Here is a 21,220-nt window from a genome sequence, read left to right as displayed (position 1 = left end):
TCTGCTGATGTTTTACTCAGTCAGAGTCACAGTTGTTCAGCACAACAGGCTGATCTTCAGCTATTTCACATTGTCATCACTCCTTTTTTTATGTACTGCAAGCTGTGTTGCAATAACAGCCTGATTTGAGAGTGCATGGAGAAGTGCTTTGGCACGCAGTTTTACAGACATTTTAGTTTTTGGTGGACCAAGATGATTAACGATACATTCTTTATTGGTGTGGTGAGATCCATTCACAAATAGAAGTGCTAGACATAGTGAGTGGACAGTTGAAGTGGACCGTCCCCAATCACGCCCTCCCCACCACTTTGCATCTTGGTCTCTCTCTCTCTCTCTTTCTCTCTCTTTCTCTCTCTCTCTCCTGTGACTACTCTCCACCCCAGTCCTGCTCTTGCTCATTCTTGGCTTTATTTGACTGCCTTCAGAGCAAGGACTTAAAGCAAGAGATAAAGACGAGGCATATTGTCAGAACCTCTTCAAGAAAAGGATCTGTCTCTTATGGGAACTCCTTCAGTCATTATGAGCAAATGACAGCCCATGTGCATTCTTTTTTACTTCATCTTTCTCTGTATATGACTCGGGGTGGATGTAGTCATGCTGCTCTGGTAACGTAGAGGATGGAGGGATGAGTCGAGAGCTGAATCTGTTCAATGGAATCATGGCGAAGACCACATTGGAGTTATGTCTGGTAAGATGGACAAGGCAGACACCAGTGATTAAGCAGCGAGCTGGGCTTACCTTGTGAGCGGGAGAGAGCGGCACAGGCAAAGATGCAGCAAAGGATGAATTCTGCGTAAGTGGGACACGAAGTCACAGTCACCGGCACCACTGCCTTACAGGATGCAGAGTGCCAAGATTTTTTATTTTTTTATTTGTTTGATTATTTTGGGATCACAGTATTGGGATATTGTGATTTTATTCCATTTTTACACTGTTAGAAATAAAGGTACTGTAGTGTAACTGTACCCTCAAAGATACAGCAGTGGTTTTAAGGTCCAATTGTGTACCTTGAATAAGTTTTTCCCAGGTCAAAAGTACATAGATTTCATAACCTAATGTTTTAAAACTGAACAATACAATAAAAAGCCTGGAGACGAGACAGGGTGTGTGGAGTCAATACAACATAAAAATTTCAGTTGATTATGAATATACTATTATGTTCCCTGTCTAAAGGTACTGAGATGTACCCTTGAGAGTACCATGCCAGTGACGGTTTTGTACCTTTATTTCCGAGAGTGTAGGGAATTCGTACTTTTGTAAGACCCATGATAATTTTATGAGGCTTTGCGATAGTTTTGTAGAGGAATGCCTCGTAGATCATGTGCAGCGGTAAAATATTTGTCATTTGTTGTAGTATTTACAACAGTGGCCTGTGTCCTCCTTCATTGCCTAGTTCATAGAGTAAGAAAGGTTGTGAGATCATTGGTTGGTGTGTAATTTGAAACAGTCTGGCTATTAGAATGCACTTTAAAGTAGTTTGGTGTTGGTTTTTGTGCAGCATGTTTGTTGTTGTCTTAGTCTTTTATTATTTCAAAGACACTTTTCTTCATTAAAACTCAACATGAGTTGCAGAAACAACAAGAAAAGAGTTATTGATGTCCTAAAACTTGCTCTAATTACCTGTCCAGCAGGGAAAACTGTAAGCATGAATTGCATTAGTGCTGTGTGCTAGTATGAAGATATTTTCCAAACATCACCATCACAATAAAAGAGCATATATAAGTTTGTATTAATGAAGTTAATTAGATCAGTGAGAATTGGTTGTGAATAATGACAATAATAAAATAAGTCTTGCTGACTTGGCATAGCTTGTTTTGATTGGACTGTTCTGCTTCTCTAAAAAAATGGCAGCAAATGGACTTTACAAGGTATTCTAATGTTATCCAGACAGAAGATATTTCTATTTCTAGAAAGAAGACCTACTACAGTCTGAAGCACAAAGCAGATGACATTTTGCAGTTAACTGCAATAACTAAGTTATTATTTAATCAGTGCTGCTAAAAATGAAAATTAATAGCACAATCTGAATATCACATTTTCTGGTTTCTGTCTTGAAGTGGTGTTGTGCAAAATCTTCTGGTTTTGCAACCAATTGCAGTAACCACTTACATGGGCTTTAAACCCTCTGACGGACTATTTCAGTTTTTAGAAATCCTTCACATCCTCACCCTGAATGTGAGACCAGCTCTGATTCCCCGATGATGTCTGCCAGCACGGCAGACTGGCACAGGAACATTTCTAATGCAAAGTGGTGCAGTTTCATTACTTGTTGATGAGGATGAGTGGTGGTGACTGGACGTCTTTGGAGACGCATTTCCTTTTTTTTTTTATTCGTTGAGGTGAGCAGGATCCATCAGGGAAGAGGGAGATGACTAAAAGTGCCTTGATCGAGGATGGAAAAGAGGGAGGAAGAGTGAGAGAGCGACCCCTCAATCAAGTTTCAACAAGCCCAGGCTGCCCTTGCTTCCTCTGAGATGAAGCCTTGTAAATTGAGAGGTCTCCTCTCTTTTTTTCCCCAGGATGGCTGCCGTGGACTAACCGCAAAAAGGTCATGTCCTGTTTTCAATAAGCCAAGCCTGAAGCTCAGAGAGAGAGAGAAAGAGAGGAGAACATTGTACTGATTTACTGGTATCTTGTCAGTACTGGTCCACTTGGGCACGCAAGCTGTGGAAAGCTTTTGTGAATAATTAATATGCTTCTCCTCAAGGCTGTTTGCATCTAAAAATATAGCTATTGCTTACCTATTATATGCACTACACTCTTGTGATGCATATAATAGGTATAAATGGAGGGTTTTTTGGGGTGATGCCGTAGAATAGCTGTGTTCGGTTCCGTAAAGAACCTTTCAGTAGTTGGTTCTTTAAAGTGCCATTTTTGTAAATGAGATGTGAGTGTGATGAGCCTCCATACCATGAGTGCCCAAACCTTTTGTCTTCAAGGACCAATGTGCAGTGGTTGTGGTGGGTCAAGGGTCAGAAAGACAAAACAATGCAATTAAAGAAGGTGGTATGTTTCAAGTGGAATTTTTAAATATGTATTTTATAACATTTAGCTTATGTTTTGTTTTTTTGTACAAATTTAAAAGGAAAATAAGAATTTAAGTTACATATAATTATAAAAATTAGTTTTCTTATTGGATGAGAGGGTGGGGTTAGAGTACCTTTCTGAAATCAATCATTCTCAAAGGCCAATCAATGGCCTGTGGGCAATGCATTGGGCAGCTCTGATCTATTAATTAAAGAACCATACGTCCGAATGATTTTATAAGCTTTTATTTTTGGGAGTGTGTTCAGTACATTGGACTTTCCCATAAGACTAATGTTGAAACAATAACAAATACATAAATAAGTAAATACAAGACCTTTCAGAATTGACCTGTAGTTGACAGGCTCAAACTGAGAGTACAAGATAAACTTGGTTATAGAATGCAGTGTTGGGCCTGTTAAGAACTGTCGGCAAGGTAGATAACACATTCAATATTTCTCATGCATATTAATCACTCAGAGATCCGTACAGCCTAAATTTAAATTGTTTTCCCTCTATTGCCTCCAGGCAGTCCTACGTTCGTCCTTAAAATTGTAGGCAGCCAAAGGCTAAGATAACCCAGTTCTTTTAGAGACTCACTGTTCTGCAAGTTCATTACTTGTTTTTGTCCAGCATGCAGTGCGCAACAGTCAGCTTTGCTACAGCGGGGATTGAAAATGGTCTCAGGCGTAAAAAAGTGTGTGCATCTAAAGGAGGTGACAGTTGAGTTTTGTCTCAAACACACATATACACATATACACCCTCTGCAAGAGCACAGCCTGTCCAACCCAACATGTTTCCTGTTCCTCTGTTCGAGTGTGAGTCACTTTAATGCAGAAGGCAAGCTCTTGCAGTGTTGCTGTCAGATGTAGGCTCAGTTTGGCATGTATGACAACAGTGGCTAATCTCGCCCAAAGCCTCAGCCTTTCTCACGGTATTGGCTACCAAAGCTTCCTGTAGGAGTTAATCTAGTCAAAAGATATGTAACGTGTAGTCACATTGTGCTTGAAATTATAGTTTTTTTGTTTGTTTTCTTATATTTATATCACCTGCTCTGTGCTTTAATACTGCCAGTGTTACAATTTCAAATGCTAATCTTTGATGACTGACTGCTTCTGAAAATGCATGACTTGTTAAGACACTTGTAAACTGGTTTAAATGCCGTGATGATGGTGTCTGGTACAGACTTGACAACTGTTAAAAGGGACAAGGGTTAAGGAGCCCATGTTATGGAAAACCACACTTTTCTTTCTTTCTTTTTTTTAAGAATTTAAAAAGTAGTATATGAATATTGTTAATTTCAGAATGACCATTCACTTCCCAATCCATACCGTCAACATATAGAAAAGAAGCTACAAAAACAGTTTGGAATCCATTCAGCTCACTTATGTATGTCCATCTATTTATTAGCCTAAAACAGAATCATTCATGTTGAAGTTATGAAGATTGTTTCAGCTTGAGCTGCTTTGTGAATGAGGCAACATACAGCACAGCCAGACAGAATGAGTAATCAGGATAAAGAATAAATCACAATCAGAATAAATCAGTAACAAACACAGTCTGTTTAATTCTGAAGGATAATGAAAGGTGGGAAAATGGTCATGTAAAAGCAAATGTAACGTAAACTAGGAATGTGCATTCTGTCTAATTTTATATTTGAGTATCCATAAGAGTTCACAAATAGGCGTCCGGTTAACCACGGAGAAGGAAAAAAGGCGAAGGCAAAACAGATTTAACCAAAACCCCTATGTATTCTTAAAAGTCTCAGCTTTCACAATCAGGTTCTTCACAGAGGATCTACATTAAGGCCGTCATGTTTTGGGGTAGCAAAATATAACATAACTGACTTACTCGCAAATATGAGTAAAACTTGCACATTTTACAGTTCTGTTAAAAGATTAACTGAAGTTTCACTGAATTAATGCTTTGTATATTTTCTGTATTTTCCATTGATGAAGTGTAGCAAATACCTTAATAGTAATTTCAGTGTTCAAATACTGGCATCTTGAATGGTTACTCGAGTATCTGTGCACATCCCTAATATAAACTCACACACATAAGTGGAACTCTGGGGGGGAAAAAATCACAATTCAAGAAAAATGTATTATAAAGGCCTAGCATGGTCTCACAGCTCAAACACCCACTCTCAACAGGAAATATTTAGTATCCATTTGGTTCCTTTGGCATTCCTTGGACACACTTGGAGTAATGCAACAGCTGCACATAATGCTCCGAAGCGCAGCCATCCCAGATACAGTATTGAGCTTCGTCAGTAATGTAGGTCAAATCTTAAGACTTGCACAGCAGATTACATGTTTTTCACTTGTAGTTTATTGGAAAAATATAGCATATAAGTTAAATGATAAATAAATCCATCATTTTGATGTTGTTACCTAGTTCTTTGGAAGATTTACATTTGCTGCTTTGCCTTCATGGTCGCTACACATTGCTACATTTCATGCTCTGACATGATCAGGCATTCCTCAGTGTGATGTAAACTGTATTTGTGTACGCTCTCCTAAGCTGGAGAAGGGTCTGTTTGCCCCTTATATTTTACTGCTCATCTCGGTAGTAAGAGCAGAAAGTTAGCTCCGGAATTGAGGAAGTTATGAACGTTTGAGCCTGGCTTGTTTTATTGAAGAGCTGTGTATTGCCGACAGGGCTGTGCAAGATGTTGTTAGTTGCCCTTGACTTTTTCAATGCTAATAGCATATTGCAATATGCAAATGAGCCCTCAACTGATCTCACTGTTTTTTGATGTATACTACTAGAATCCTTGCCAATCATAGTCCCAGATCAATGTTTCTGTGAATGTTCTGATGAATTAAGCTATTCATGGAATCCAACAAAAATAAATTATTTTGGTCAAAACTAGGGATGTATCGATGCCAGTTTTTTCAGACCGAGTATGAGTACGAGTACATAATTTGTTTAGTACTTGCCAAAACCAAGTCTGATATCCTACTGAGTAACCTTTTAAGTAGTTGGTGTACATGAGTGCAGTGTAACTTAAAAAGTAAATCATTACAATCTAGCTGATTTTAAATGACATGCATTAGCTAGCTATGTTACATTAGTTGCCTTGGATCGAGTAGTGCTGCAGTGGTGAGGGGTGAGCAGAAAAGCGCTTCTGAACAGCTGTAAGTACAATTCATAGTTTTGCTCCTTGCCTCTCTCAACAACAGTCTCTGTAATACATCAACAGCAGGAATCACATCTGAGGCATTCGATGAGCTTAAGTTTTGAGTTTTATGTCTATTTGTTAGTATTTTGTTTGGCTGGTTAAGCTGTAGTTGAATTTCCTCTGAAGCCAGACACTGTGCGACTCACATTGTACGTTTGAATAGACCATCGTGTGCAGACAAAGCCTAAGATTTATATGTGAAACACAGTCCCTACAGATAGTTCTGTCTACGGACAGCTCTTTTATTCAAAAATAACATGCTGTGTACCGAGTACTGAGCAAACTGGCTGAGAAACTGAGCAGCGCTGCTGACACTGTGCACTGAAGCTGAAAGCCAGGTGATGTACACGGTAGGACAAGACGGTCTCTCTACAGCCTGTTTTACAAAACATCACCATATCAACGTTTAAACCTTGCTATTGTATTCAAATGTTGACTTTTTTTTCTCCTCTGTTTAGTTGACCCGTGTGTCCCCACCTGTATTAGGGAAGCGGTTGTGATTTGTTTTTGTGTGTGTGTTTAAAAACAAGCCAAAATCACAGAGTGTATTCCTGGTGTGACTCTGCCAAAGCAGAATGTTTAAAATGACCAACTGCTTTGTGTCTGACTGTGACGGAGTAAGTAACACTTCTCTGTGTGAGCAGATTCAATAGCGTGGCACTGTGCGCTTGGCTTACGTCACAGGTGGTATCGGAAGTTAATATTGGTGCATTTTTGTAAGTATGAGTAAATGAGAGCGGTATTGGCCCGGTACCAGTATCGGTATTGATGCATCCCTAGTCAAAAAGAGGCAGGCCAGTCTTTATCCATGTCACATTGTTGATTTATTATTGCTTTCCGATATTAAAATGCGTACTGCAGTGGAATGTCCAGGAATATCATCACCATATTAGTTTTATGGCCCCAAAACCGCAACTGTAAATAAGCCTATAGTTTAAAGAATACTTAATCTCACACCATCTGCTTGCGTCACTCAGGGAGGTGCTTCTCAAAACCCATCAGGTAGTAAAGTGTGTGTGTTTTTTGATCCAGTAGACCTAATATGCCTGCATTCTTTTTCTTAGCACACGTTTGCGACCAGAGTTTTCCTAGAGCACATTAGCTGATCTGCTAATAACTCTCTCTGGCTGATGTCATTTTTATTATGTAAAGTACTGCAAGGCAGCAGACCCTGACTGAATTCTTAGGGACCCTTCTTCTGCTGGCTATGCAGTTTTACTCTATAAAAACCTTCATGCCGCCTGGTCTCTTAAAGCTGTTAAAGCTACAGCATCCACATTTCAGTGGATCCTTTCAAAAGCAGGCATATCAGTTGGCTAGTGAGATACCTGGATGGTCAAATGGAGGTTCCACAGTTGCAATTTTGTAGAAAATTAGTGTGAAGTCAGAATGTAAAGCAGAATGTTCTGTCCATAGCTCATCTTTAGCACATTTGCGTAATCAGAATCATCTCAGCGTAGGCCTACTGGCCTATTTGAAAATGTGGCAAAGAACAAAACGTTTATACTGTATATCATTTATATTCTGTGCATGATGAGGTTTGAAAGTTTTTCAAAAGCGCTGAACTTGATTCTCACGTTGCAAAAGACGCTGCAGTGCAAGAGACCTGTAGAGCCATGTGTTGGCAGGCTGTGTGATGTGTTATCTTGGTGGAGAGCAGATACTGAAAATAACATATGGCCTTCCTTTCTCAGTGCACGTCTGTGTCATTTATTCACCCACCATCACCACATGCTCTCCACTTCCTCCTCACACACCACACACACATGCTTTCAAAACTCCTCCCACAAATTTTGATACAGTACTTGAGTAGACGAAGGCCATATCTTTTTTGCTCCGAACGTTCTGGACAGGTTCCAATATTTGCTGTTTTGATGTTGTTATCTTTTGATATTTAAGTGTAAATAGTTGCGCGTGGATAATAGATCGGAATAGATTGGACACCAAATACAAATGTTGTCATGCATCTTCATGCAAATTTCCTGCTGGGTTCATGTAAAATATATATGCTAAAGTTTGTAGACCAAACTTTTTGTAGGTTTTTTTGTCCAAAGTTTTGTTCTGAAATTAAAGGCATTAATAGAAATGTTTTCCTCTTTTTGCTGCAGTAACAGCCTCTGTTCTTCTGGAGAGTTTTATACTAGATGTTGGAACATTACTGTAACGATTCAATGGCATTCAGCCACACAAGCATTAGTGAGGTCAGGTACTGATGTAAGATGATTAGTTCTGCACTCCAACTCATCCTAAAGGTAATGTATGGAGCTCTATCACTCCAGAGAGCTCAGTTCCACTGCTCCACAGCTCAGTGCTCCATACCCCTCTAGCTGGCATTAGGCATGGTGAACTTGTGCAGCTGCTCCAGAGCGTTCCATTGTATTGTCAGTGATTTTCTGTGGAAAAGAATTGACAATTATTATTGTTTTGTTTTTTTGTTTTTTTACAAGCATTGTTTGCGCATTTGAGCTCCTATGTCAGTAATGGGTGCGCCTTAAAGACGCTGAATTTGCTGACTAGAGTTGTGTGGATACTTTTACTTGTCTGGATATTTTTGGTCATAAAGTATATTAACTAGGGATGTGCACAGATACTGTTTCCATTCAAGGTGCCAGTATATGTACTAAAATCATTATATGGGTACTAGTTACATTCCATCATAAGAAGACAGAGAAAATATACAGGCTAACAGTTTAATTAAACTCAACTGCTTTGCTCATATTTGCAAGTAAATATGTTATACTTTGCTACTCTGACACACGAGTGCTTGAACCTGAACAAATTACTGAGGATGTGGCTAAGAAGGTAGTGAAGCTGGGTCATTAACTAGGCTAGCCACTCTAGCTGATGTTAGCTTGGTTCAGAAACAGTGAAAATAGATTTCTTAGACATATACAATAACATGTTGGCACATTGCCCACTGAGAAGAAAATACCTTGCATAGAAGACAAGTCCTCATCAGCATCTTGACCTCATTGTGACACTTGTTAGCTTTGTTAGCTCATAAGCTTATATGAAGAGGCAGCCTCTGTTACTCCTCCAACACAAAAACTAACCGATTTCCTTTGGCAGGTTTTGAACTGCCTGTTTTTTTTGTTAGGTTTTTGTTTATTGCTGGTGTTTGTCCTTTAACCTGATAACCATTCATGAACTCTTGTGGATATGCAATTATAAAAATAAGCACATGCACTTTCCTAATATTAAGCATCTTTCCCTACAGCATACTGTAGCTATTTACTCAGCATGTTTTTGTGCTGCCATATTTAAATGTAGCTCACAAGCCTGAAAAATAGCCATATTATTCAGTTTCTACACAGCAGCTTTGTGAGTCCACCGCTTCAGCTGTCTTTTCTTCACCAGACGTGGTCAGCAGCATTCAGGACATTTCATCAGTCTTGTCTTGAATCTTTACAACTGAAACCTCTTGCTTTTATGTACTGGACATGGCTCTTTAAATCCTGACTGAAAACTGCTTGCACAGCATTTGTTCATCTGTTACTTTCTCAGTTTCTCAGTCTTGCTTTCACTCTTTCTGTCTGTCTTCAGGCTTTCTCACTTGCTCTCTTTCTCACTCTTCCTCATCCTGGCATCCCCCCTCTGGGTCCTGTGTTGCAGGGTGCGAAACCAAGCAAGAGTGTTAATTTTTTTCTGCGTCTGCAGTGACCTAAAATTTTAACCGGTGTTGTTTGAAAAGCTACTGTTTAATTTATAGAGTAGCAAGTTGTTAATGGCCCACGCTCTGGCTTAAAAGCTTTTTAGCCTTCATGCTGAGCTGAACCGCTTTCATAGAGGGAAATTTCACTTCCGATGTATTTGGACAGTTCCATTCCAAAATATTGTTCCTGACATAGAGCCATGTGGGCCATGTAGCCTGAAATTGTGTAGAAGTTTCTAAATGTGCTTCAGAATTGCACTTTCATGTCGCCTTGCCTGTTGGAGAATTTGTCAAACTTGGACGCTCCACAATAAGTTCATTATTCCACTCCCCATGGGCCAGCTGGTGCAAATGCCTAAGGTTAATTTAGCCTGAGATGCAAAAACATGGGCCTAATTATGTTATCAGAATAAACCAAGACATTAAGGAATCAAACTGAGAATATTCATGACAAATAAACAAACCCTTGATACTAGCTTGTATTATTTTCCCACAGATGGTACCATGGGAAGCTAGACAGGACCATTGCCGAGGAGCGGCTGCGTCAGGCCAGGACCCCGGGCAGCTACCTGATCAGGGAGAGTGACCGGCGGCCTGGGTCCTTTGTGCTGTCCTTCCTCAGCATGACAAACGTGGTCAACCACTTCAGGTAAGCACCAGGCTGTCAAATTTCAGCCCCTAAAGATCCTTAACAGAATCTCAACACTACAGAGCAGCGTGTATGGAGAATAAAAATGAACTAAATCTGATCATAGTTTATTGAGCATTTTTATAATCAGTTATAATTTACATTCCAAGTCAATCATGGTGAATCATCACTTTCAGCTCGATGCATTATAATTCATCAATGGCTTTTTACAGCCTTTGTAACTACAGCTGAATTACCCCAGCATTCCTGCCAAGATAAAAAGAACTGCTACAACTAAAACAGGCGTCTCTGAAAATTGAGGTCGAATACAAGCTGCTGCTTTAATTTGGCAAGTCAGAGCTCATTAAAGTTGTATTTTAGAGACACTAGGGAAGATATTTTTGTTTGTGAGGTGGCTGAGGACAGACAGCGTGGGTGGACCTGAAAAACAGAACTCATCGGGTCTCAGCATGAACACACCTCCACAGTCTGAATGTTAAATTCCGTTCTCACACATGATGACATTTTAAAGTGGTAAATAACATTTGCTAGGTTTCTGTTGTTTCAAGATAAAAGGTAACTTCATGAAAACTTTGATTTATCAGCTAAGTAAAGGTGTGAAAGGCCACAATAAACACTGCCGCTTCCAAGACTTCAATAAAATGTTGAATTGTTATGTCTTACCTGGACAAGAATAGAAATTGAGAGTAATATCTAATACAATAATTCTCTCTGAAGCAAAAATATCCAGTATCTCTAAAAACCTCAGTACTGAATGAATATAAAACATAAAATGTGGATTGAGCAGAAGTATTTTTTTCCAATATATTAAATTCAGCAAATAAATGCACCAAACTGTATAGAAAATGCTGTATTTAAGTTTTTCCTTGTAGAGGGCTTAACTTATTTTCACTTAGAAAATCAACAAAACGTAATTTGCCCAGGGATGTTCAAACATTTACATACCAACGTAGATAGATGGATGGAGATAGACAGACAGACAGATAGATAGGTAGACAGTAGGGTTTTTGTTAGTGGGTAAACACTAGTATTTGATTGGTGAAAGCTCTGCAGTACCAGAAAACTAAAAAACCTGCTGAACACAATGTCTGGTAAAAAATTTCACCCTGATTACATATAAACTTTTACGCAAATAAAATGCTGTTTTGACACTTCTTCCTGCTGTCCTGCGTGTGGGGAAGAGACTGCCGATTGACAGATAACTGAGCTTTGCTTAAGTTAAGGACCCTAATCTGTTGCCTTGCACGCAGATATTTGGTTCTGTTTGGCTCCTATTTTTTTATCTTAAGCCCTGTTTGAGCTTGATTACTTTTACCAGAGGAGGTCCGGTAATGTAATTTGTGCATTGTGCATGTAATTATGGGATAAAGGACCTGTGAAATGTCCCCAAATTACCTGTAATAGTCATCGCGCGGACATGGGAGAAGGCTTAACTTGTCATTTTAGTGTGGGGTGCCGGCCATTATCAGTGGCAATTCCAAATGAGGGTGCATAATCATAGTGTATGGGAGGGAATGTACACCAAATTGTTGTTGATTTCAGTAGTGTTGTCATGCATTTGAATATTAAGAATTCGGGTCAAATCAAGCTCCATATAGCTGTTAGTCTTGTCTTCAGGTCGCAAAAAGTGAAAAAATGGAGGCAGTTTTCTGTTACTTGGTTTTGTTATTACATTATGATGTTGATTCCAACAGGACAGCTATTACTGAGGGGGCTCAGAGTTTGGCAAATTGTAGAAGGTGATTTATTCTGGAATTACTACATAGCAGACTTGTAAAAGCTATGGACATGAAAGATTTGTACGGGAATAAAATCACAGATCTATTCAGTAATCACTCAAATTACAGCACCTCTTAAGGTAAAACTAATCCAGCTCGAATTGGGCTTTAGACTCCACCATTTATCGCCAGCGCAGCTTTTCCACAACTCCTATCAAAAATGCATATCTTTTGTCATGAGTGTAAGAATATAGTGAAAGAAAAGCATCAATGTCGTATTTTAAATGTAAGTGCTTAAATGTAGCCAACAGCTAGGCTACCCTAGTAAGTTATGTCAAAGCAAGTTACCTTGTATGACCTCTAGCTAATGGGTTATGCTTAGACATCTGTTTAAATGGATAAAAATGGATAAGTACATTGGTGTGTATGTATGTGTGTGTGTGTGTGTGTATGTGTGTGTATGTGTGTGTATGTATGTGTGTGTGTGTATGTATGTGTGTGTGTATGTATGTGTGTGTGTGTGTGTATGTATGTATGTGTGTGTATGTATGTATGTATGTATGTATGTATGTCAGTCATAATTACACATATTTACGCATACTCTGGAAAAAAACATGACAGTTTAGGAGACCAGCATCAACCTGAAACATTCACTTTCAGTGTTACTTGAATGTTTCATTTTAATACTCATGTATGCAGACGTTTGAAGTTTAAAGACACACAGCTACACACTAAGCTTCATGCATGTTTTTGTTGCAGGATCATTGCCATGTGTGGGGATTACTACATTGGTGGGAGGCGTTTCTCTTCTTTGTCAGACCTCATTGGTTATTACAGCTATGTGTCTTGCCTACTGAAAGGTGAAAAGCTGCTATCACCAGTGGCTCCTCCAGAGGTAATATGGCTGAAATCAGCTTCCAGTTACTGTGCAGCCAGAAATGTTTGTGTTCAAAAAACTCTCTGATAAGCCCAGATGTTCAGGGACCCACATAAAAGCAAAAATAATCATGTTTGCTATCTGAGGACCTCATTTATTTTTAATCAACTGCATCAGTGTCAAATAATGTATGAAGAAGTGACGGACTCCTCTAGAACTTTGAAAAAATGAATGTTGTAGTCTTTTTTTCTCCTTACTCATCACCTTGTCAAAATCTCAAGATTTGAGATGGCAGTGATGCGTGAAGTGTTTCAATAGACTCATGCTGACCTGAGGTGTGTGGGTCTGTTTCATTTAGCCTGTGGAAGACAGGAGAAGAGTGAGAGCCATCCTTCCATACACCAAAGTGCCAGAGACAGATGAAATCAGGTTTGAACACAAAGTAGCTTAAAGTTCACATGTAATTGTATTGCTTTATAATATATTTCCTGAGACAGCTACTTAGAGTAGCCTTGCACTGTTATTTATCATAGCAAAACATCTTTATCTCTCATGTTTCCAAATAATACGCAATACATTCATATTTAGCTTTGTCCAAACTGTCTCTTCGGTGTCATTTGTGAACTGTTACATTTACTCATATTACACCTGCTTCTGTGTGCCAGTTTCCTCAAAGGAGACATGTTTATCGTTCACAATGAACTTGAAGACGGCTGGATGTGGGTGACCAACGTGAGGACGGAGGAGCAGGGCCTCATAGTGGACGATCTGGTGGAGGAGGTGGTGAGTGGCTGGATCACGTGATGTGAAATATACGCCCAGAAAGGTGTCACCCTAAGGTTTTTACGATAGACAGACAAATGCTAATCATTTACTTTCACCTCAGCTAGTGATACTAGCCTAGTTTTAGCGTACACCTCATACCTGTTAGCACAAAAATTGCAAAAGTTTGTAAAGAGTTAAGTAGCTGATACCAAATCTGATAAATTCACTAAATTAGATGAAAGTTTTATTCCATTAAATTGATACAAGTAGAGTGTAAAATGAACTGGAGTTTCTTGTATTTCAATGCTTTTCTGCAATGCTTCATAGAGGGCTTGAGACTATGATGCCGTAACAAGGGTTGTAGCGATACTGTATTTTGGCACTTAAACATGTTGGAAAGAAAAATTGGAATAAGAAGCTGGTGAGTAGGGAGCAAATCTCAGCATTGTGGTAAGGTGTGCAGTGACACTACCACTACTGATAAACAAACCTAAAGTTTTGCCTCTTAAAATGTTTTCAGTTAAAATGTACAAGGTACGAGACGATTAGCGTTACTTGTCTGTTTCTCTTAAAGACCTTAGATTGGCACCCTCTTTAGTGTAAGTGTAAGATTTGTGTAATCTGATGTGGATTTTTGTGGGGGTTAATATTGTACAGTACAGTAATTGGGCCATTAGTTTGCTAACTAGCCAGGCAAGCATTGTATGCTAACAAGCTACCTACAGTGGAGTATGCCAAAACTGAGGGTGTGTCTCAAAACCTAGTGAGAGTAGCCTCTGTCTACATAGGCAGCTGTCTAAGTAGGCAGCGGTCCAACCGTCATCTATCCTTATAAGACATACAAATGAGACGCTGTAGTTAGACAGCAGTGACGTCGCCGCTTGTTCCCGCCCACAGACCGGCGTTTACTTACCTCAGCCGTGAGAATTTATTTAGCCAACATGGATCTGCTCTGGCAGTTTATATAGCGATTTTAATTGTATTTGCTCTGAATGAAACAGCAAAGTAGACAATAGTTGTGGTCAAACGCGGAAACTATAGGCTATTTGTGCACCTTTATGACTAGAAAACAGATAAATACCCCAGAAAATCAGAATAACTCACATTTGAAGATGACGTCGCTGCTTGGTGAAGCGCTTCTGCCTGCCATCTTCAAACGAAAGTTGCGCTGCGCTGCATCGCGGGATTGCCTCAGCGGCTGAGGAAACATCCGATGCTCTCTTGATATTCGGCCAAAATGAGAGACCTCAGTGGGCAGCGTATTTGAGATATCTAAGAATTGGGACAGCCTTCTTGTCGGGAGCGTGCATACTGTGACGTAAAATGCTGTCTATGTAGAGAGCTCACTAGGTTTTGAGACACACCCTGAGTAACTGAGTTAAGTCAAAGATTGTATGAATCCTCTCTGTCTAAATATGTCGGTGGAGGACTGAGTAACATTAAATAAGCTAGTAGCTGAGATGTCAGCAAATTAACTGAGTTAAATCTGAAGGTGGCTCTGGGGAAACTGTTTGTAAACTGCACCTGTTTGCAAACTGTACATTTACAAACTGTACACACAAGTGACCTACTTAAAGGAACAGGCACTTAAGCCACATACCAGCTAAGAAAAAAGTGTATGAATGGAAGAGAAGGTGATGTTAGCATGTCCAGATCATTACTCCACTCGTTGTTTGGGAGTTTGTATGGATCCAGACCTTCAGTGAGGCTAATTTTATCATTAAAAAATTGTTTGATATGCCTCTAGAGTTTATTAGGATACTCTGCCATTTCATTTGATTCAGTATGAAGCATGACATTCCTGGAAAAAAAAACAATGAAGAAGCACTTTAAGGTCTTGTGGTGTGAGTATTTGCAGCATATAAACAAAGAATCAACCCTGCCAATATGGCGTAACGATCCCATAATGCAGCACAACATGATGTCCATTCCCAGTTGCTATTAGCTACAGCTGTGGTAGCCTTTAGATGGCTGCAGTAGTCTTTCTGTTTGTTTGTGTCTTTGGACTAAACAGAAACTAATTTGCATGTCAAAGATCCTAATACTTTTGTGACTTTTTTAATGACTGTTCAAATTCTCAAAAAAATAAATCAATTCAGACTTCTCCATAATGTTAAGCGAAGTAGGTCTCAGGATAACAGTAGCTTAACGTTAACATAACAGCTATTTTACTAGATTTTACAGATGATAATTTACTAGAATGACAATTCTAGTTTTGCCTACACTGTAAGTGATAAAAGTTGGTTTTTGTCATGTTGTTGGCTGTGTATTGGGTTGTTGAGTGTTATCTAAAGTGAAGAGCTTTAATTAAAAATGTATCTTTTTCAAGAAAAAAAAAAATCAAAGGGGTATCAGTATCAGCCAGTAGACAAGGTTGTAGTTTTATTATCTGTATTGGAAAAGAAAATGGCACAAGTAGTATTGTGCCATTTCTAGTACCATCTGAAGAGTGTTTCTGTATTGTCCTCTATTGACTGTGAGAGCTCTTACAAAGTCTAGGTCATAGGCTGCAGTGCTGTTTTCTCATGAAGTGGTGCTCACTGTGATTAATGACTGACTTTGTTTGCAGGGACGAGAGGAGGATCCCCACGAGGGCAAAATGTAAGCCGCCACAATGTTTTATATTGTCTCGTATTGTGGGGAGGCTGCCGAATTAATGTGATCAATGTTTCATGTTTATTGAAATTCTTCATCCAGTGATGGTGTCATTTTATAGAACCGCAGTCTAACAGTTTATTTAAGGGAAAATGATTAACACCCCTGCCCTACTTAAAGCGATGTGCAATCTAGCACTCATGAAGAGCCCACTTTGTTTTAATTGAGAGGTATTACTGCTCTCTCAAGGCCAATGACTCCACTCTTAGCTCAGCCTTTTACTGGAAGGTTGCATTACATTCACAGAGGAAGAACGTTTTAATGCTCGACCTTCAAACAGCATCAGGGTTTCCACTCTGATGAAAGCAGCAGTAATTACTGTTCATTTGTATGTTGTAAAATTATGCAGACATGTCTCTGATTTTCTTTTGTCTGCTTCTGTGCTCTCCAGAGACATAGCCTGAAATTCTGAACCCCCTGAAAAGATATTGCCCTGCCCCTCCCTGCTTTTTAATACAAAACCTTATTTTAGCTTAAAAATAATATATTGGATAATAATCGGCATGCACAGATCAAATCCATTTTCATTGCTGCTCAAACTGCCTTTTAAGGGAATGGAAACAGCAAAAAAGAGTAATCGATTTTTACTGACCTACAACATAGCACAGGTGACTTCCCTATAAATTATATAGTTTATTTAGATTTATATGTGTGTACCTGGCATGATGATGATGCTACTTAGCTTGTTTCAGAGCATGCAGCACAGGAATGAACCTGTTGTCTTTTGTAGAGGGGCATGCATGGAACTGTATTTTTATCACACATTGCATAACTTATGGTTTTGGTATCAAGTGGCTGTTTTGTTCAAGGTCTATGAATTACATTAAATTAGTTCAGAATTACTTCCGACATCCTTTGTTTTTTTTTTGTTTTTTTTTTGCCCTACTAAGCTTCCCTAGGTTCATCACACTAGCAGTGCTGCTGCTGTTTCCTTAAATAGTTTTGGTTGGGTTATTGAGGGTTAAAGTAGTGGTGTCAAAAGCAGTAAATCGCAAATATTTGCCATTTACTACATTGACCTGTGTGCATTTACAGTACTGTGCCGAAGTTTGAGACCACTCAAGTGAAAGTTATTAATTTTTAGCGTCAGTCAAAAAACAGCCTCAACAACTAAAATATATCATATTTTTCAGTATTTAATAGGTTGACCCTTTACCTTTATTACAGCTCCCATTCTTTTCAGGAGACTTGCTTTTAGGTTTTTTTTTGGTTTGTTTTTTTTTTTAAATCTGCAGAGATATTTTCCCACACCTCCAAAGTTCACTCTCAGAAGTTGGTTGCATTTTCTGCATCTCATGATCCAAATAATACCAATTGCAAATTTGGACTTATCGTTCCATTAAACCTTTCTATATCATTATTATATTTTTAATTTCCTTTTCTCACTAATGGCTTCTTGACAGTTGCATATCCTTTCAGACCCGTAATCTTGAGTTATCTTCTCACAATAAAATTGGATTATCTAATTTCAGAATATCTCTTTCGGCCATTTTAGGTGCACATGAGAGAGAAATGTAAAGGCAGTTAAGGTGTGTTTGGGTAGTTGCTTGTGTGAATGTTCGTGTCTCTTTGAAGGGGAACATATCAATGACTCCCTTGGGAGCAGCTTTTGGTGGGAGAATACAGTTGTAACTCATTGGCATTTAGTGCTGGAAGCTTTTGTGTAATTTTCTGTAAAATATGTTTTCTGCTTTTTTTTCTGACACTGAAAGATGAATAACTTGTACCTAATGGCCGTTTTGGCTGGAGATTAAATAAATGAAAGGGTGATCTCGGACTTTTGCACAGCACTGTATATTTGAGATAAGCAGCTACAGGCCATAAATCTAACCAGATAATATGAAAAGTTAGTACTGTTGAGAGGTGCCTGCGATTGCTTCTTTCAGATTTGATGTTTCATGAGCTGAGTAAAGGTACCTTGACTCAGAACTGACTCACATGCACTAATTTTATAACATTATTATATTAATATTTTCTTTGTCTTTGTAGCTGGTACCATGGAAAAATCAGCAAGCAAGAGGCATACAATCTGCTGATGACAGGTGTGTATATTTAATATGCAGTGACTGATATGCACATGCAACTGTATAGATTAATTGTATAGAAAAATGCCATAAAGACCTCCATGTTTCAACTCAAGTTATTATTATCAAGTTAGTAATTATTCAATGTAAAATGAACACACAAGCAGTGCCAAGTCAGTGCTGAGTTAATTTCCTTTGCAATCTTGATCATTTTTTTCAACCATAGTGCAGGACACTTAGTGCTCAAACTGACTGAAACTGAGTAATAAAGCCTAAACTATAAAGAATGACATTTACAGCTGTGTAGTGTGTGTGTGTGTGCGTGTGTGTGTGTGTGTGGGTTCGGAAATTGCATCATAACCATAAAAAGATTATCTGCTGTGAAAAGCATGGTGAACTTCCTTTGTTGGCTAACTTCAGTCTGTCAACCTCACTCTGGCACATACCCTCATTACATTACAGCATGACATCAGCATTTATCATTGCTTTATTACTGTATTCTTTGCCTCATAACTGTTTTATAGCATTATGAGGGCAGCATGTGAATCACAGCGTATTCCCCTCGTTCTCTCCCTCTAGTGGGCCAGGTGTGCAGCTATCTGGTGCGGCCATCGGACAACACGCCAGGGGACTACTCGCTTTTCTTCCGCACCAATGAGAGCATCCAAAGGTTCAAAATCTGCCCCACCCCGAACAACCAGTACATGATGGGGGGGAGGTACTACAACAGGTATGTCCTAAGGCCATGTCTTTGAAGTGCAGTGGCAAGGCCTGAGGGCTTCCCCTGAGGAACAGGCAGACAGTCCCCTCCATAGCTCTGCCATTAAAGGGAGTTTAACTGGGAATTCATGTTCATTCACATTTAATGTCTCACTTAACAGGTTTCACACCATAGAACTATAGGGCATGGATAAAGACACATAGTGTACCTATTAGAGATGCACAAAGATTTCAGAATCAAATCATATATACAAAATATCTGCATTAAACAGACATTTAGATTTTTCAATATTAAAGTGCTTTTGTAACCCTACAGAAATAAATGATTGTTTCTCTGTGCTGCTAATCCAAGTGGCTCTAGTCCCAATTTCTCTATTTTATAAATGTTTCTCTCAGCATTTGTACTGGCATCAGCAGATGTGGCCATGTAAAAAAAAAAAGTGGATATGTGTATCTGCCCCTATCGGTTTTTCATTAGTGCTTATTTTCAACCGCCTTATCATTGTAGTGCTAATTTAGGATCAGCGTGCCCTGATTCATCTATTTATATAAATAATAATTTCTTGGAAATATTAAAAATTAGATGCCAAAGTATTTTAGATGTTTTATTCAGTACTGTATATATTTATGCACATTTTACATTTGTTTATGTATTTTGTATTTTATATTAACATTTTGGAAACCTCAAGAAGTTAAGAAAAAGTTAAAAGTTCATCTTTGAAGCTATGCAGCTTTCTGAGTCATTTACAATCATCTACAGCTCCATTCTGGACACATTTTAAAAAGTTCTTTCCTTTTTCCAGTTTCCTAGTGTTTTACTTCTCTTCTTGTTTTTCTTCTTATTATTTCTTATTTTTTCTCTTATTATCGAACACATTGTTTTTCAACCAGAATGTTTTTATATTATTGAAATATTGATTTCGTTACAGCAGTAGTTTGTGTTTATAAACTGAACCTTGGTTTGTAGTCCTACTTACAACTTTCCCAAGTAAAGCCTCTGTTTGGACTGTTCCCTACATGATGGTTCGCAAGTGATTCGTTTTACTATGCTAGTGCTAGTTCATGGGAATAGTAAAGATCTGAGTGTCCTTTTTCAAAAGGCATTCCGCTTTGTCCTTTAAAATTTGATCTTAAGTTTATTCCCTTATTGTAGAACTTTACAATGAGGTGTTCCTTTAGGTAGCTCATAAAGTAAGTCTGTTAGAGCCATCAGTAAAATAATATACCTTCAGGATTTTGTGATCTGTTCAGGTGAAGAATGACCATATTGGGAAAAGGGCATTTTTTTTGTAATCAGTAATGGAAAGTGCAGTCAGTCAGTCCATGGTGGTCTTTAATAGTGTTTCCACAATGCTTTTCTTGGCAGTGTTGATGATATCATCGAGCATTACAGAAAAGAGCAGATTGTAGAAGGCTATAACCTGAAAGATCCTGTTTCAGTCCAGGTAAGTGAAATCAGAACTGCTTTTTTCTTGTAGCTGACTATTGTTTTCGATAACACACTCACTTTACTTCCTGTTTGTTTTCAGCAACAAGAACAAGTGCTGTCTGACACTGTCGACGGAAGAGAAATTTATAACACTATCCGGCGAAAAACGAAAGATGCTTTCTACAAAAACATTGTCAAGAAAGGATACCTCCTGTTCAACAAAGGTACTGAATGGCAGCCAACTGCACAAGCCCAGTGTCTTTTTATTCACTTTAGCAGCACTTACTGCATGGATCAAATTGATTCGAAACACTGAAATGCATTTGTATTCAATTTCTGCTCTCACTCAGCAGGACAAAACTGATGAAAAAGGAGATCAGGCACTCTGTAACAAACATAAGCTGTGCGCTGATGTTACTTAAGGAAACCTTCATAGCCTCGTGGAGCCCCCTTTGATCATCCCACACAGATGCTCAGCAGGGCTCTGAGTGGTGCAGCGGGAAAAGAGCAAAAGTCACAAAGG

General features: G+C 38.8%; 1 protein-coding gene across 2 annotated transcripts in view; it reads left to right on the top strand.

Annotated features, from left to right (window-relative positions):
• rasa1a (RAS p21 protein activator (GTPase activating protein) 1a) overlaps positions 1–21,220 on the top strand; it is a 39,653-nt gene that overhangs the window by 10,905 nt on the left and 7,528 nt on the right. The window contains exons 1-10 of one of the 2 annotated variants that reach the window (XM_036597851.1): positions 476–793; positions 10,357–10,509; positions 12,987–13,122; positions 13,463–13,533; positions 13,770–13,887; positions 16,439–16,470; positions 18,514–18,566; positions 19,128–19,278; positions 20,635–20,713; positions 20,798–20,921. In XM_036597851.1, the coding sequence (XP_036453744.1) occupies positions 771–793; positions 10,357–10,509; positions 12,987–13,122; positions 13,463–13,533; positions 13,770–13,887; positions 16,439–16,470; positions 18,514–18,566; positions 19,128–19,278; positions 20,635–20,713; positions 20,798–20,921 (940 nt within the window). In that variant the 5' untranslated portion in view covers positions 476–770. Of the gene's footprint in view, positions 1–475; positions 794–10,356; positions 10,510–12,986; positions 13,123–13,462; positions 13,534–13,769; positions 13,888–16,438; positions 16,471–18,513; positions 18,567–19,127; positions 19,279–20,634; positions 20,714–20,797; positions 20,922–21,220 lie in introns of those variants that run through there. The other variant, XM_036597850.1, reaches the window with a different exon arrangement.

Source organism: Colossoma macropomum, unplaced genomic scaffold (assembly GCF_904425465.1).
Source record: "Colossoma macropomum unplaced genomic scaffold, Colossoma_macropomum, whole genome shotgun sequence".
Taxonomy (NCBI): Eukaryota; Metazoa; Chordata; class Actinopteri; order Characiformes; family Serrasalmidae; genus Colossoma; species Colossoma macropomum.
Note: the sequence above shows the minus strand (reverse complement) of the source record. Positions and strands in the feature narration are given on the sequence as shown.